The 16,844-nt window shown below is 43.0% G+C and overlaps 1 protein-coding gene across 1 annotated transcript in view; it reads left to right on the top strand.

The window, feature by feature from the left end:
- zdhhc18a (zDHHC palmitoyltransferase 18a) overlaps positions 1-16,844 on the top strand; it is a 32,427-nt gene that overhangs the window by 9,941 nt on the left and 5,642 nt on the right. Inside the window, exons 3-8 of the mRNA XM_084308768.1 lie at positions 613-762; positions 1,308-1,445; positions 8,514-8,565; positions 9,960-10,062; positions 10,203-10,315; positions 15,298-15,409. Coding sequence (XP_084164894.1) covers positions 613-762; positions 1,308-1,445; positions 8,514-8,565; positions 9,960-10,062; positions 10,203-10,315; positions 15,298-15,409 — 668 coding nt within the window. The remainder of the gene's footprint in view (positions 1-612; positions 763-1,307; positions 1,446-8,513; positions 8,566-9,959; positions 10,063-10,202; positions 10,316-15,297; positions 15,410-16,844) is intronic.

Genomic DNA, 16,844 nt, shown 5'->3' with positions numbered 1-16,844 from the left:
ACATTTCCTAATCCACACCACAACATGCAAGCAAAGGGTTAACCACCTCCAGAACAAAACCACACCACAACGTTCAGGCAAAGGGTTAACCCACCTGCAAAACAAAACAGATTTTTGAAGCAGCCAGGTAGGCAGACGGGCCGCATCACCCGTGAAAAGGCTCCAGCGGGCACCAGGCTTTTTCAAGGAAGAAATAGTGCCAAGTGATGGCAGAATTTTTTTTATACTGCTGGTAGCCTCTATATTGTACTTATAAGGTTGGTAGGTAGCCTCTTCTATATTGTACTTATACTGTTGGTAGCCTCTATATTGTACTTATAAGGTTGGTAGCCTCTATATTGTACTTATACTGTTGCCACAGGGCCAGTTCCACAGTAGCTTTGCTGAACTGCATTACGGTGCAAACAAGGCTTTTCCAAGGTTTTATGGGAAATGTGGTTCTAGAGTGAGAATTATTCCGCCAATAGTCTCTGCGTTTGTTTTTCCAGTATCGCAACCCATCTGACAACGACATACAATCCTACACGTAGAGCCTTTTTAAATGAAGTGGTCGCGGTGCTTCCAGTCTCGTGTCTGTCTGTGTGACTCTGGGCCCCTCTGCTCTGCCTCCAGACACCTCGGGGTCCTCCACGTACCGCCCGCCTCCACGGACCAAAGAGATCCTCATCAACGAGCAGGTGGTGAAGCTCAAGTACTGCTTCACCTGCAAGATGTTCCGGCCTCCGCGGACCTCCCACTGCAGCCTCTGTGACAACTGTGTGGGTGAGGACGTCTTTACACACTGGCCTCTCTCACACGTGGAAGACACGACGTATGAAATGTATGAAACATGCTGTTCTTCATCACTTTGATGATGAATGGGAGCCATGTGTGTCAAGAGACAGACGACGCAAGTTCCTTTTGACTTTTTCAGACTTTCAAGAGGGAGAGAGAGGGAGGGAGGGAGGGAGGGAGAGAGGACGAGAGAGAACCCTGTCGGAATGTTATTGGGTGTAATGCATTCATAGAGGGGTGTAAATCGGGCTGGAGTTATAATTGAAAATGAGCTGAGAATGAGAGAGAAATGACGCTCAATATCTGTAGAGTGCTTACTTGGATCTTTAACGTTATACGGCTACATTGATCCACTGCGTCTGTCCGTCTACATCTGTTTTTAATTTCAATGATTAGTATCCATTTGTTGGACAGACAAGAGTTGACGAACGTTACAGGCAGCCATGTTGGAAGATGGAGAACTACACAAACGTATACACGGGTATAAACAAACATCCACCTGACGGCTCTCTGCTCTGTTCTCCGGTCCTCAGAGCGCTTCGACCACCACTGCCCCTGGGTGGGGAACTGTGTGGGCAAACGCAACTACCGCTTCTTCTACAGCTTCGTCATCTCCTTGTCTTTCCTCACCTCCTTCATCTTTGGGTGTGTCGTCACCCACCTCATCCTACGTACGTACGCTCTCGCTCCACGACCCTCTTACTGTGCACCGCTGCTGTGTGAGCCGTGCAGCTCCCGTTTTGAGCAAACCATGTTCCTTCTTGAACTGAACGTCGATGTGGTGTTTTATGTGTTCAGTAGGGACGGGGAAAACTCACAATATTGCTATTCGATAGTCACTGGGAACTATTCTAATATATACTAATTAGTGCTGTCAATAGATTAAAATGTTTTTACTAATTAATCTCACAATTTTCTGTAATTAATCTAGATTAAAAATAGCATTTTTCTACTTAAGACGAAGCTTGTAACGGATATTTACTTGAGTAAAATCATGGAATTAATGTAAAATCAACACAAAGAAAGTATATTTTGATTCAAAGACTATTTTAATAGCTTTCTTTGAATACAGTTTCTCTCCTGTGAAATACAAATGTTCAACAAAACCATCAACATTGACTCAGCTAGCCCTCTTTCTTATATCCGCGGCGCTAAAATTGAAGATTTTTCACTCCATAGATTAATCTAGATTAATTTATTTTTAATGCTTTAAATCATTTAAATTAATCTTTAAAGTTAAAGCATTAAATTTGACAGCCCTAATACTAATCAATGCATGAAACTATGTTTTTTTTTATATGTTTTTACTTGATAGCGAATGTGAGATAATCAAGCAAGCTAGCTGGCTGCTGCTAGCAGCTAGATATTTGTGAGTCGCAGGAAGCAGGCTAATGTTATTTCCAAGAACAAAAGTTCTCCCAGCTGTTAACACATTGATTGCCACGCAGTATGCTAGGCCTGCCACGATAACACATTTTGCTGGGCGATTAATTGCCCCCAAAAATATCGCGATAAGCGATATTATTGCGACCGGTTAGAGAATTTTTTTTGAGAAATGTATTTCCCAAAACTTTTATTTTGAAGCCCACCGCTCCGTCTTTTCCGGTGTTTTAGACTTTTATTTTGAAGCCCACCGACCGGACCGGAAGTATTGTTGTGATTATCCTAAGCAGAACCTATGAGCAGACAACTTGTCTCGTCCGGTTCTGTTTTTGAGCTAATGATAAAACAAATTGTTGGTGAACAACTAACTTTAGGTTAGTTTTAACGTTAGCTACTAACGTTAGATGCAGCTACTACAGGCAATCAACGATGAGGAGGAAGCGTCAAAGCAGTATATAATAGAATAGCTGTGGTGCGTAAGCACTGCAGCACGACTAGAAACTACCGGAGTGTTATAATAAATTAATTCATGTTTAACTTGTCCCCGTGTCCAGTCCTTTGACTAGCCCCACCCGTTCATTGTAAACAATGATGCATGTAATTGTATTAACGTTATTCTGTGTTGTACTTGTAGCTATGCTATACGTTGTATTTCGTTTGTTAGCTATTTAGCTAATGTTGTTAGCATGGAATGAGAATCAAAGATCTATCTTTCATCTTTATTTAGCAGTCCAGTTTCTCCGGGCAGTAGCGAGTAACTACTTGGGTCTAAAAATAGCTAACGTAACACTACAAATAATGCTACTTGGTTAAAAGGAGCAACACTATTGAGAAATGTAGTTAAGCTATGAGGCGTTGCCCCACGGAGCTCCCGTGCTGTACTCTAGTAACGTCAGCGGCCCGCCTCCCAACACGGACAGTGACTGACAAGGGGCACTGGTTCCGCCTCATTAAAACAAACGCGCAAATAGCAATTAATCGCGCCCGTCAAAATCATTGCATTCATTTTAATTATCGCAGCAATTAATCGATTTATTGCTTATCGCGGCAGGCCTACAGTATGCCCATCATTATACCCAGTCTGCCACCGCTGTAAGCCTATGGAGATGTTTACCTTCTTTGCAGGGCTATAACTTTTTAAATATTATAGCTATATCTGCATTACTATGGCCCATTCAACATCGATTATCTATCGTTCCGGATGTGGGAACGTTATATTTTTTCATTCATACATTGTGTTAATACTAGGGGTGGGAATCACCAGTTTCATCACGATACGATACGATATCGATTCTTTGGACAATGATACGATATTTGCCGATATCACAAAGTCTGCCACGATACGATACGATTTCGATTCGATTCAGGTGCCTGCGATCGATATGAGACGATATTATGTGCCCAACTGCCCATTTAACACAATCAGTCACATTTAGATCAACAAAAAAAAGGCTACGGAAATATCAATTGACGTTTTTATTTTTGAGCTCTTCCAGACATTTAAATAAAAAACAATCTATTGTTTTTAATACAAATAGACCTCCTGTTCACTGTAAAGTGCCACGTTTTTATATATTGATCTTTAAACTTTAAGTAAAATGTTTTGGAACTCACAACACGCAAGTTAAAACCCCTTCCTCTTCCAAACCGTTCCTACAATTGTTTTATGTTGCATGATGATCATGTTTAAATATCAACATTATCTGTCCATCCTCAGTAAATAATATCAATATAATAATACTCCTGACTTCATCTGGTATTTTCACACACACACACACACACACACACACACACACACACACACACACACACACACACACACACACACACACACACACACACACACACACACAGAGACAGAATGCCCCTTCTCTCCTCTCTCCGTTTCTCTTAGCTTAGTTAGCTTAAGCAGCTAATGTAACGTTAATTTAGGTCTGCCCACGCGACGTGGGCATAAAATAATGGCGACGATGCAAAGCATGTTAGATGCATTTGACCCGTTGCGGGGAAAAAACTGCACAGACTTATATCGGGTCTCAAAATAGACGCTCCCTGCTGTACAGAGCTAAACGGAGTTTCACAACATCGACGCGGGCGGATATGACGTCAGCGTCGCCGGATTTTCAAAATAAGAGTATCGCAATATGAATCGATCTTTTTACGTTGCATCGATCCTATTTGATTATTGATAATAGATCGATATATCGATCTGGATCGATGTATCATCCCACCCCTAGTTAATACCGTCGAATATAAGTATGTTTTAAGCTTTTCTGCTGTAATTCCAAAAACGCTAGTTATAGGCCCTGACGCATATGATAGATTATCGATTGGCGTTTCTTTCCTATACACGCTATATTAAAAAATTCAAATGTATATGATCGGTATACATTATGCTTCATCATGCGTGAAGGAAAGGGGGGGGGGGGGTTGTTTATAATTCCTTGATCGTCAGTAACGGCTTTATTTAGTAGGGGTTGATATATTGATCAGACTGATTGCAAACAAAGAAATGGACAATCGGGCTGAAAATAACGTTTCCGGTTTGTATGGCGCAATAAACGCCGAAATCATATAGATTATTGCGTTTCGAAAGCGATCAAAATGCACTCGAGTGTGTATATTGATCCACGCCACAATATATCTCTGGCGGAGGAATTTCCTCGATGCACCGATCGCCACTTCCGGTTTGGCGTGAGTGTAACTCGCCCGACCATCCACCAGGCGGCGGTATTGAGGCGTTGCAATCTCAGACAGGGTGCCGCTGCAGTCCGGAGGGAGGCTGGATTAATTATGAATGCCATGGCGAAAAAATTAAATATTGATCCCAATAACTATTTACGACGTTGTTGGCGTTCAACGCATGGCGGGCAATAACGACTTACGCAGTTTTTGGTGCACAATGTGTTAACACTTCCAGTGCCACTGGTCAACATGGTAAAATCGTGGTTAAATGCCAGCACCCACTTCAATGATAGCGTTGTGAACGCATAATCTCTGTTTTAAATTATGGCTATGTGTCTAATCTGCCCGTCGTTTATCAATGACTTGTTTGCAGTCAACATTGTCGAAACGGATTGTTTTTTAATCGCTTCATTTCCGTTTTATAGCATTTTGAAAAGCCCTCGTTTTCAAGGAAAATATAAAGATTCGGTGATAAAAGGCATTTACTGGAATATTCTGGAATACACAAACGTTGTAATTTTTCGGCCTATTTATGAATAGTTTTCAAATAAACGCTAGATTATCGATAGTATGTGTACTTATGCACGCTATAGAAGCGGGCTGAAATATCGATTATCTCATTTCCTGATCGCTTGCACAGCCACACACACACACACACACTCATAGGGCAAACGCTGATATATAGGTGAAAATAGCTCTGATTATCCCAAGACTGGTAAAATTATTCCAATTCCTGATCGCCATTCCAAATATCGATCGCGTTTATTGATTCAGCATTGGGTACGTAAATACATAATCCACGCGTTTTCCGCGCCGGCGATCACAATGGATTCTTCAGTTGGCTCGACGGAAAAGTAAAATGAGGAAACTGCCCCCCCCCCCCCCCCCCCCTTCAGCAGTCTAAAGTAATGGGGTGCAGTTACACAGGGAGAGACGATAGGGGGCGGTATCTTCCCAATTGAGCTCAGAGAGAGTCTGCAACACTAACCTGAGGCTCGATTGATGAAATATGAATTAAAATCGCCAATAAAAAAAAATACGACAAACAAACGCTATATAGCGTTGGCGGGCACTCAGCGGTCGGCATGAACTAACGACAAAACGCGTGGCTGGCATCCAAAGTGTTAACAGACTGTTATGCTACCTGGAATGTTACACCGTTCAGCGGTGTAACAGTTAATAGAATCCCTCTCGATACACTACACAGTGTAGGTGCTGATTAAAACGTGGGGGGGGGAAATATATTTTATATTAACAAAACAATATTCACATAAACTTATTTGATTTTCTTGTAATTTAACGACTATTCAAATATTCTGAAATGGATGCCCACCGCAACATTTCCGGTATTCTGAAATCATGGAGGAGAGAGTGGGGGGGGGGGGGGGGGGGGAGAAATTGAATGAATGTGGATGAGAGCCTTAACATTAAGTGGTTGTAGCTACGGCTGTGTGGGGGCTGGAGACATGATCCAATAGACTTTTATATGCCTGAGTCTCCTGGATACGGAGCGACCAATCCCAAGTCGATCGGCACTTTCTCGACCGAGCTATAGTCACTAGGGATGCACCGAATGGGAAATTCTTGGCCGAAACCGATACCGAAAATAGGAAACAGTTGGCCGAAAAACCGAATGCCGAAAGGCCAAAAATGATTAATATGAATATATATAATTTTTTTTTCTACCTGATTGTCAAAATACATGATTATGGCAAAACTTAACTTAAATAATATTAATAATCACTATTATGGGCCCATAAAACATTTATTCAGCACTTTTGAATGCATACATTAATTCCAGACTGACTGCTGAAAGATTGTACAATTTAAACATTTTCTCTTTGCATACAACAAAATGTGCATTAAAGTCAAGTGCATTTTCTTTTCTCTGTAGGATAACTACAACAAAGTGCATTCAGAACAAAGCCAAGGTGCTTTAAAACTGCATAAAGATCTGCATAAAGACACACACAAGAGGTGTTGATGTACTTGATGTTTGTTTGTTGTGTTGCATATTTGAAATAAACTTCAATCAAATCAAATCCCCCCTCTTAAAAACAAAAACCTGTGTTTAACCTAGCCATCTATAAAACATCATGCTAAAACTGTGAAACAAATGTCCTACTCCCCTAAAGAAAGAAATACATAGCAAACATGACTCAGTTATGCAATATATAGTGCTGCTGCTTTTTATTTTGTTAAAATCTTTTAGTTAATAAGACTAAAAGACTACAATATGACTACAACGATTTGATGACGGCTTCCTGTCCTCGCGTTTCCATTTCCGGTTTAACGTTACATTTTCAACAACAGATTGCTGCTAATTAAACACTTCATGGAAACGGAGTAACGCTAACGTTATGTCGAGTTCATACGTGTAGTGTAGTATGAACTCGACATACCGTTAACGTTACTCCGTTTCAAGTGTTGCTGCCACCGTCGCAGATGGATGGTACACTGTTAGCTCCGTAGCTAATCCGCTCCTAGAGACTATCGATAGCAGTACTGTTAACGTCGGAGTTTATCAATACTCCGTTTTTTTTCTAATTTAGTTTAGAACCGGGTTTCGGGAGGCATCCCTACTCCCAAGAGGAGTTCGTTATCACAGGCTGTAGAATGCAGGAAGAGCTGCCAAGCTGCTCACGCTACACGTTGCGCATGCTATGTCTGTAGTCGCGTTTTGATTACGTCATCACAACAACACGTTATTTGACATTCTGTGATATATTTTCGGTGCTAAAACCCTTTCGGCCGAAGGAACCTTTTTAACCATTTTCGTCCGATAATCTTTGGTGGCCGAATTTTCGGTGCATCCCTAATAGTCACTTTCCTGCACCTACTTCCGAACTACACACACGCAGATTGATAAACCTAGATCTCTGGACAATCCAGAGACTCCGTGGGCAATCTGCGCATGCATAGTTTGGGTCGAGAAAGTGCCGATCGACTTGGGATTGGTCGCTCCGTGTTCAGGAGACTCAGGCGTATAAAAGTCTATTGGATCGTGTCTCCAGCGCCCCCACAGCCGTAGCTACAACCACTTAATGTCAAGGCTCTCGTCCACATTCATTCATTTTCTCCCCCTGCTCTCTCCTCCATGAGCTCAATGTAACGCGGAAGTGCAGTGGTGTATTCCTAGTGTTTAGTGTGTTTTCAAGGGGCTCTAGGATACATTAAACCCATTTGTGGAAAAACATGGTTGTTACTTTTTTGGCGAGACACAAGGAAACTATAAAAGAAGGAAGGGTCATCATCACGTTGCTGTGAACGCACATTGGTGGAAACGTTCAGTTCGGCCGACATTGAGTTGAATGGGATCAGCAGTCTCTTTGTTTGGGACCTGTCATTTAAACAGGTTATTACCTTGGATGTCAGAATCATCTGCAATTTGTTGCTTTGTTAACTAGCTAACGTTTGATATATTGGTTGATGTATATTTCCTCAGACAGCTGGTGTATTTAAAATTTGAATACAGGCTTCAATAGAACTGACGCCAAAGTCTGGCACCGAGCAGAGCATTAGGGACGCTGGTGTTCTGACGTGGTGACCCTTCCTTTTATACGCAATGTTTTCGCACGACAGTAATGACATGCGGCTGATATCTTCTAACTATCATGTTTTGATCAAACGACCATAAAACAGATGTCTGATCCGTTTCCTCCTCTTCCCAGGATGTCAGGGAGGGAGAGGCATGGTCCAAGCCATCCAGGAGAGCCCCGCCAGATATCCTTCTATTCCCCGCATCATTACGCATAATCCACCCTATTCATGACATATAGATCACTTTAACAGTTCTGTTGTTGCCCTGCAACTGAAAATGAAATAATAAAAACAAACAAACGCCAGCCAGACTGTTGACAAGGTATTTCCTGCTGGCTCTCATCCTAAGCCACAACACTCTTAATAGGATCAGCTGCGAGTATGGGGCTTACATGTGTGCTGCTAGCACCTAGCCGTGGTTTAGGTACGCGCTGTAAGGCAGATGGCATTTTAGTGGAGCCAGGTTTGCTGCCTCATGGCTCTCGTGGGATGATGCCACTAGGTGTTGTTTACCGGCACGGCGGAGGGTAACTGCTGCCGCTCTCGCCATCCTGTGCTGCGGGGCCGATGGTAAAAAGGGCAGCTCGGTAGATGAGATGTTTAGGAACATGGGTACACGCTGAATTTATTTATTTATTTGCAGTGATTGTGTATCGGCGGAAAGTTTTAAGTTTATTTATTAAAATGTTTTACCCAGGGACAGTGCACATTAATCAACATCTTCAGTTTCCACATTAATGTAAACGGGCCAGAATTAGCTAATGAGCTCGTTTTCATCTGTAGTCCCTGCCTAACATGCACACTGACACACATAGTCTTGTGATCAGCTTTTAATGATGTAGGTTTTTAGATTAGATTCAAATCTATTGTCATACAGCACAAGTACAGTACAACGTCTGGCATCCAACCAGAGTGCAAATGTAGCAGTAAAGTGCAATAGTAATATACAATGTACAAGTGATTTAACTGGGTATGAGATATACAAATTAGTATTACTGAGTGTAGTGCTAATCAGATGTTTGTACAGAGTTGTAGTATAATATGTACAGTGATACAGGTATAAAGATCGTATGGTTGTAGTCATACTGTCCAGCAGCGTAACTAGTAAGAGGATAAATGTATATATGTGGTGAGAATAATATATATATATATATATATATATATATATATATATATATATATATATATATATGTATATAGCATTTGTACTGTACATGCTATCATACAGAGCTAAGGGTTATATGCAGGTATATTCAGACAAATATGGATATATATATATATATATATATGCGGTAAATATAAGAATATAAATATGCGGTATATACAGCACTGTCATATATGCTACCATACAGAATCTAATCACTTAAAGGAACACGCTAACATTTTGGGAAATTAGCTTATCGTCTTCATTGTGCTACGCTAGGCTAACGTGCAGCCAGATAGCTTTAGAGAGGAAACTGGTATATCTTCTTGTCTCTCTCTGGAGAAAGACGGTAAGCAAATTTCTCAAAATGTTGGCATGTTCCTTTTAATCTAGCCGTTGTATCTTGGTGATTCCTTGACCGTCTCTCGTGTACCGTGGTGGAATTGGTCATTTGTTTCTTCTCCATCTGGTCTATCTTGGGCCTTTCGGGCTTCCATACCTACTTGATAGCCTCAAACCTCACGACAAACGAAGACGTGAGTACCTGTACACCCACTCGAAACACGCCGCTACAATGTCTTCTAACCATTAGTCGGTGTCTGTTGGCTGCAATACATTTCTCTCGTCTCTCCTTGGCCCGCCTGCCTACTTGGGTGTGTTGTGTGTTTCTGTGCAGATTAAGGGTTCGTGGTCAAGTAAACGAGGGGCAGAGGATTCTGGGAATCCGTACACTTACAACAGCATCGCCACCAACTGCTGTGCGACGTTATGTGGACCCATGCCCCCCAGGTCAGTAGAGTTGTTATGTGGACCCATGCCCCCCAGGTCAGTAGAGTTGTTATGTGGACCCATGCCCCCCAGGTCAGTAGAGTTGTTATGTGGACCCATGCCCCCCAGGTCAGTAGAGTTGTTATGTGGACCCATGCCCCCCAGGTCAGTAGAGTTGTTATGTGGACCCATGCCCCCCAGGTCAGTAGAGACGTTATGTGGACCCATGCCCCCCAGGTCAGTAGAGACGTTATGTGGACCCATGCCCCCCAGGTCAGTAGAGACGTTATGTGGACCCATGCCCCCCAGGTCAGTAGAGTTGTTATGTGGACCCATGCCCCCCAGGTCAGTAGAGTTGTTATGTGGACCCATGCCCCCCAGGTCAGTAGAGTTGTTATGTGGACCCATGCCCCCCAGGTCAGTAGAGTTGTTATGTGGACCCATGCCCCCCAGGTCAGTAGAGTTGTTATGTGGACCCATGCCCCCCAGGTCAGTAGAGTTGTTATGTGGACCCATGCCCCCCAGGTCAGTAGAGTTGTTATGTGGACCCATGCCCCCCAGGTCAGTAGAGACGTTATGTGGACCCATGCCCCCCAGGTCAGTAGAGTTGTTATGTGGACCCATGCCCCCCAGGTCAGTAGAGTTGTTATGTGGACCCATGCCCCCCAGGTCAGTAGAGTTGTTATGTGGACCCATGCCCCCCAGGTCAGTAGAGTTGTTATGTGGACCCATGCCCCCCAGGTCAGTAGAGACGTTATGTGGACCCATGCCCCCCAGGTCAGTAGAGTTGTTATGTGGACCCATGCCCCCCAGGTTAGTAGAGTTGTTATGTGGACCCATGCCCCCCAGGTCAGTAGAGACGTTATGTGGACCCATGCCCCCCAGGTCAGTAGAGTTGTTATGTGGACCCATGCCCCCCAGGTCAGTAGAGTTGTTATGTGGACCCATGCCCCCCAGGTCAGTAGAGTTGTTATGTGGACCCATGCCCCCCAGGTCAGTAGAGTTGTTATGTGGACCCATGCCCCCCAGGTCAGTAGAGACGTTATGTGGACCCATGCCCCCCAGGTCAGTAGAGTTGTTATGTGGACCCATGCCCCCCAGGTTAGTAGAGTTGTTATGTGGACCCATGCCCCCCAGGTCAGTAGAGACGTTATGTGGACCCATGCCCCCCAGGTCAGTAGAGTTTGATCCCCGTCAAATGGTAAATGGACTGCATTTGTTTAACTCTTTTATCCAACGTCCACACACCGATGGCAGAGGCGACCAATTTAGGGATAGGTACCTTTCACATTTGAACCGATACAGGTACCGGTACCTGTGAATCGATACCGGTACCCAACGGTACCTTTTTTCGGTACTTTAGTCTCAAGAAATTTAATTTACCTACCTCAGTCGTAAATTCAAAATCCAAACTTCAAATAACTACAATTTCGACAGTTTTCGGCTTGTCATTGCTCCGACTGCTTTGTTGTTGAATCAAGTCAAATCATAGGTAAGCATATATTGTGCGTGTGAACGTTGACATGAAAGAAAAAAGTAAAAAAAAAAAAAAAAAAAAGTATCTCACTTGATTCGATACTCGGTAGTACCGACGTGTTTCGGTTCGGTACCTCAAAAGTTCCGAATTCGGTACCCATCCCTAGCGACCATACAAGGTGCCGACCTGCTCATCGGCTCAGCAATTAGGGGTTAAAGGGGCTCTAAGTGTTATTCTTCTGTTAAAACAAGTGTTAAATAGCTTGACATTCTGACAGCCATCACCGATGTAGAGTGTCTGGTCAGTAACATGGGTCTCCCAGTCCCTCCACTCTGCAGTAAACAGCCATCACTGATACAGAGTGTTTGGTCAGTAACATGGGTCTCCCAGTCCCTCCACTCTGCAGTAAACAGTCATCACTGATATAGAGTGTCTGGTCAGTAACATGGGTCTCCCAGTCCCTCCACTCTGCAGTAAACAGCCATCACTGATACAGAGTGTCTGGTCAGTAACATGGGTCTCCCAGTCCCTCCACTCTGCAGTAAACAGCCATCACTGATACAGAGTGTTTGGTCAGTAACATGGGTCTCCCAGTCCCTCCACTCTGCAGTAAACAGCCATCACTGATACAGAGTGTTTGGTCAGTAACATGGGTCTCTCAGTCCCTCCACTCTGCAGTAAACAGTCATCACTGATATAGAGTGTCTGGTCAGTAACATGGGTCTCTCAGTCCCTCCACTCTGCAGTAAACAGTCATCACTGATACAGAGTGTCTGGTCAGTAACATGGGTCTCCCAGTCCCTCCACTCTGCAGTAAACACAAAATACATTTCCTGGCATCCCGTTGGGGGTTAAGTGTCTCACTCGAGGACCCTTGGACATGCTGCCTGAGAGGAGCCAGAATCCAAGCGGGAACCTTCAGATTACCAGACGACCTAACAGGAGCCAACAGACTATACCACTAGGGATGGGGACCGAATCCGGTACTTTTAACTCGCGATTAATCGCAAATTAATCCCATTTTTTTTCTACCTAAACAGATTTTTTTTATGTTCTAAGTTTTAATACTCTTATCAACATGCGAGTCAACAAATGCTTGCTTTGTGCAGCCATTTAACACAAAAGGATGACCCTCATGCATTGCAAATTTGCATCAAATTCAAAACAGAGTGATGCACAAAATAACTTAAAAGAAAATAATAATTTAAAACAACGAATAAAGTGTGCATGAAATAATAGGGGAAAGAAAACGTTAGGAACTTGTTATATTCACACACACAAGGGCTGATTAATCACACACCCCCCCCTCTCTCACACACACTCTCCCAGCTCTCTTTCTCTCTTGCCCCTTTCTCATCTCTCACCCCCCCCTCTCTCTCTCACACACACACACACTCTCTAGCTCTCTTTCTCTCTTGCCCCTTTCTCATCTCTCACCCCCTCTCTCTCTTTATCTCACACACACACACACAGACACACAGACACACACACACACACACACACACACACACACACACACACACACACACACACACACACACACACATACATACATACATACATACATACATACATACATACATACATACATACATACATACATACATACATACACATACACACACACACTTCAGAAACAAACATAGTATCAATAAGCGCATCAATAATACACCTGAGTGATGTCTAGTAAAAAATTCAAAAGAAATTAAAAAAATTATTGTGAGTTACAAAAAATAGTGGCGTTAATAGAATCGGGCGATAACGCGTTAATACCGCGTAAACTTTGACAGCCTTAAAACCTGTTCCCCCCCACGGGGTCGGTACCGACCCCTTTTTGACATTATTATCATATATTAATATTTTTATGAGTGATGCAATAAATTTGCGTTTTTAAAATCAAACGTTTTCAAGTATTATTATCACTACTGTGTCACAAATACATGTAGAATGTAAAACGTTAGGTTGGCAATAGTTTAGCAATAGGTTAAAAGTGAGTTTTTATCATTTTAAGTTTTTATTGTTCAGTCGCGTTTTTGACGCGGAAATGGAAATGTTGAACCATGGGAATTGTAGTTTTTTTGCGGCCATTTTGAAGATCGCCTCGCCAGCTATCTGCCAGTGTCGGAATTTCTCAAAACTACACTTCCTGTGGTCTGCTATGGACGTTCAAAGTTCGGCGTTCTGAAGCAATCATATCAATAATTGTTATGATTCGCGATAATAAGCTACAAAAGGTAACGTTTTTGACAAATATTGAAACGCAGTCAGTTTCTCCACACTATTGTAATCATGTAGGAATAATTAGATCTGAAATTAGTTACAGAATGATTACACTGTGGGAGAAATAAAAAAGTACAGTCGATTACATTAAATATCTGTATATGTTATTACGCATGCCTGGTGATACTATATCCAAATTGAACTCGGCCATTTGAAAGATACTATATGTATATATATATAAATGTGCGAATTGGCTATAATAAGGTAATGTATAAGCATATATTCTATATTCTATAATAATATTTCAAATTGCATTGGTCCGGATGGGAGAATTCAGTACTGTATATACAAAACCTTCAATTTTATCATCTTCCCTTTATTAATTTCCTTAGATCTTTTGTACACATGATCTCAAGAGGGTACTGAATTAGCCCAGTGGCAGTTTTTTAAGTTTGGTCATTATTATCATGGTTTTATTCACTGTCAAAGATGAAAAGAAAAATCATAATTCATATTTTCCTTTGTTTCATCAGAATTTAAGCAAGCCTAGTAATAGACACAATATTTCTGACACTGAGAATACATTCATTGAGGTCCATAGATGTTCCTAGATACCAAGAATATGCAAATAGCCCTTGTAGAAGTGGAGCAATATTCCATTTACCTAGGTATACATGTTATGCAGATTTTCACCTGGGGTGGAACAGGTTAATATATATATATATTATCTGTAACAGCAAGGCATAAAGCTATTTCAGCCTGTGTCAGGCCTTGATTGAAGAGATATGTGACGCGGTGATCAATATCCTCCTGCATAGCCCCTTTCGTGACTGTGATGCACAGAGTGGGGCTACCTGCTCCTCTGACATTGCGACACTGAATGATGTTTCCTGCAGTGATTTAATATATACTAGACTATCGTTTTGTTTTCTCGAGATCTCGAGAAAATTATCCCATTATCACGAGAAAACGAATTAAATTAACTCGTTATCACGGGAAAACGGAGTCAATAAAATGTATGAATGTACGGCCTCTTAAAAAGATTTAATAGATAAACAAAATTAGCGATTGAACCTAATGACCTCTAGAAAGTGCACCTTTTTAGGCGTTATTATGTGTCTGCCCCACAAAGTCATCTGTGTTTTCAATATCCACCCCCTTGGTAATCTGAGTTTGACACCCCTGGTATAGCCCTATTTTGAGATCTTAGTTTGATTGACAGAAGAGTAGGAACCCCATCACTCTGCTTTGTCTTAGTTTGATTGACAGACGAGTCAGAACCCCATCACTCTGCTTTGTCTCCCAGTTTGATTGACAGACGGGGCTTCCTGCCTCCCGACGAGGTCCCGCCTCCTGCCCCTACCGACCCCTCGGAGGTGGAGCTGCCACCTTTTATCGCCAAGAACGACTCGCACATGGTAGGATGAGCCACCTTGACTGTCCCGACCTCCCACCCCTCTGACCCCTGTGTGCCTCCCATGTTCAGTCAGTGTCCACCCTCTCGCCTCCTCCAGACTTTCAGACCCCCCCCCCCCCCCCCAAAAAAATAAGGTGCATCACGAGAAGTCAGAACTGGGCCGTTTCCAGGCTCCCAAGTCGGAGCACACTGCCTCTCGGGAATGGTCACCGGATGTCTGTGAGCTTGGACCTCTTTAAGTGGGAGAGTCGGGAGTCTTTTTGTAGAGCTCTGAAAACTCTGACTTGGCCTTTTCTTTTATGAATTTAATCAGAATTTTCATAGTTGTGTTTTGGGTCTACCGCCCCGCTGCAGAAGCAAACCACACTAACCACGCAAACGGTGAAACTGAGAAACAACTTAAAGACTGTAATAATTAATAATAATAATTCTTTACATTTATATAGCGCTTTTCTAGACACTCAAAGCGCTCCCCACAATGTAGGGTGGAAATTGCCTCCTTCACCACCACTGGTAGCACCCAACCTTGGGCTACGCAGGCTCAATGGCTGCCATACACTGCCACCAGGCACACCGGCTCCCGGGTTCGATTCCTTGAGCAAAGACACTTAACCCCCTAACTGCTCCCGATGAGCAGGTCGGCACCTCGCACGGTCGCCTCCGCCGTCGGTGTGTGAATGTGTGAGTGAATGGGTAAAATGTGAGGAACAAAATTGTAAAGCGCTTTGGATAAAAGCTGCTATATCTTTACCAATTTCACTCATAACTCAATTTTGACAGCCGTTACTGTGGTTAGCTCCTGCCGGCCCATATACTATATGCTTTTTAGATGTTTCCATTACTGTACTAAGGTGAAAATATACAATCGAGGGACAAACTAACTCTAAACAGTATTAACAATAGTATTAACCCAGGGGCGGCTAGGTGGTGTAGTGGGCAAGGCACTCGCCACCAGTGTGGAGACGCTAGGATTCGCGTGTTCGAATCCAGCTCTCCACATTGTTTTCAGTTTAGCTGGTCGTCCGCAGTAATACACATTGGCCGTATTACGGGGAGGGAAACTGAAGGGTGGGGATCGGGCGTTGTGAACAAGCGACTCCTACAAGTCGGTTGGTGCGCCTGCGCAGTAGAATCAGGAAGTGTCGGGGGCAGCGTGAGCCTCCCACGCGTTACTCCTCGACACAGAGATCGAGCTGCGCAGGTGAAAAGATGCGACTGCTGTTACCTCAAGTACCGGAGGGGACTTGTGCTATGTATGACTTAGTCCACATTGCAGCCGGCTTGTGGGAGGCAAGAAACAGCGTTCGTGACAGGGGAGGGTTGAATTGGATGATACGAAATTGGGATGGGAGAAAATATAGAAAAATGGGAGAAAAAGTGGATAAAAAAAAAACAATAGTATTAACCCATCGTAGGCTTCGTCCTCGCTAGTATTC

Source organism: Notolepis coatsorum (genome assembly GCF_963971535.1).
Source record: "Notolepis coatsorum genome assembly, chromosome: 2".
Lineage (NCBI taxonomy): Eukaryota > Metazoa > Chordata > Actinopteri > Aulopiformes > Paralepididae > Notolepis > Notolepis coatsorum.
This window is presented reverse-complemented; position numbering and strand designations above follow the sequence as displayed.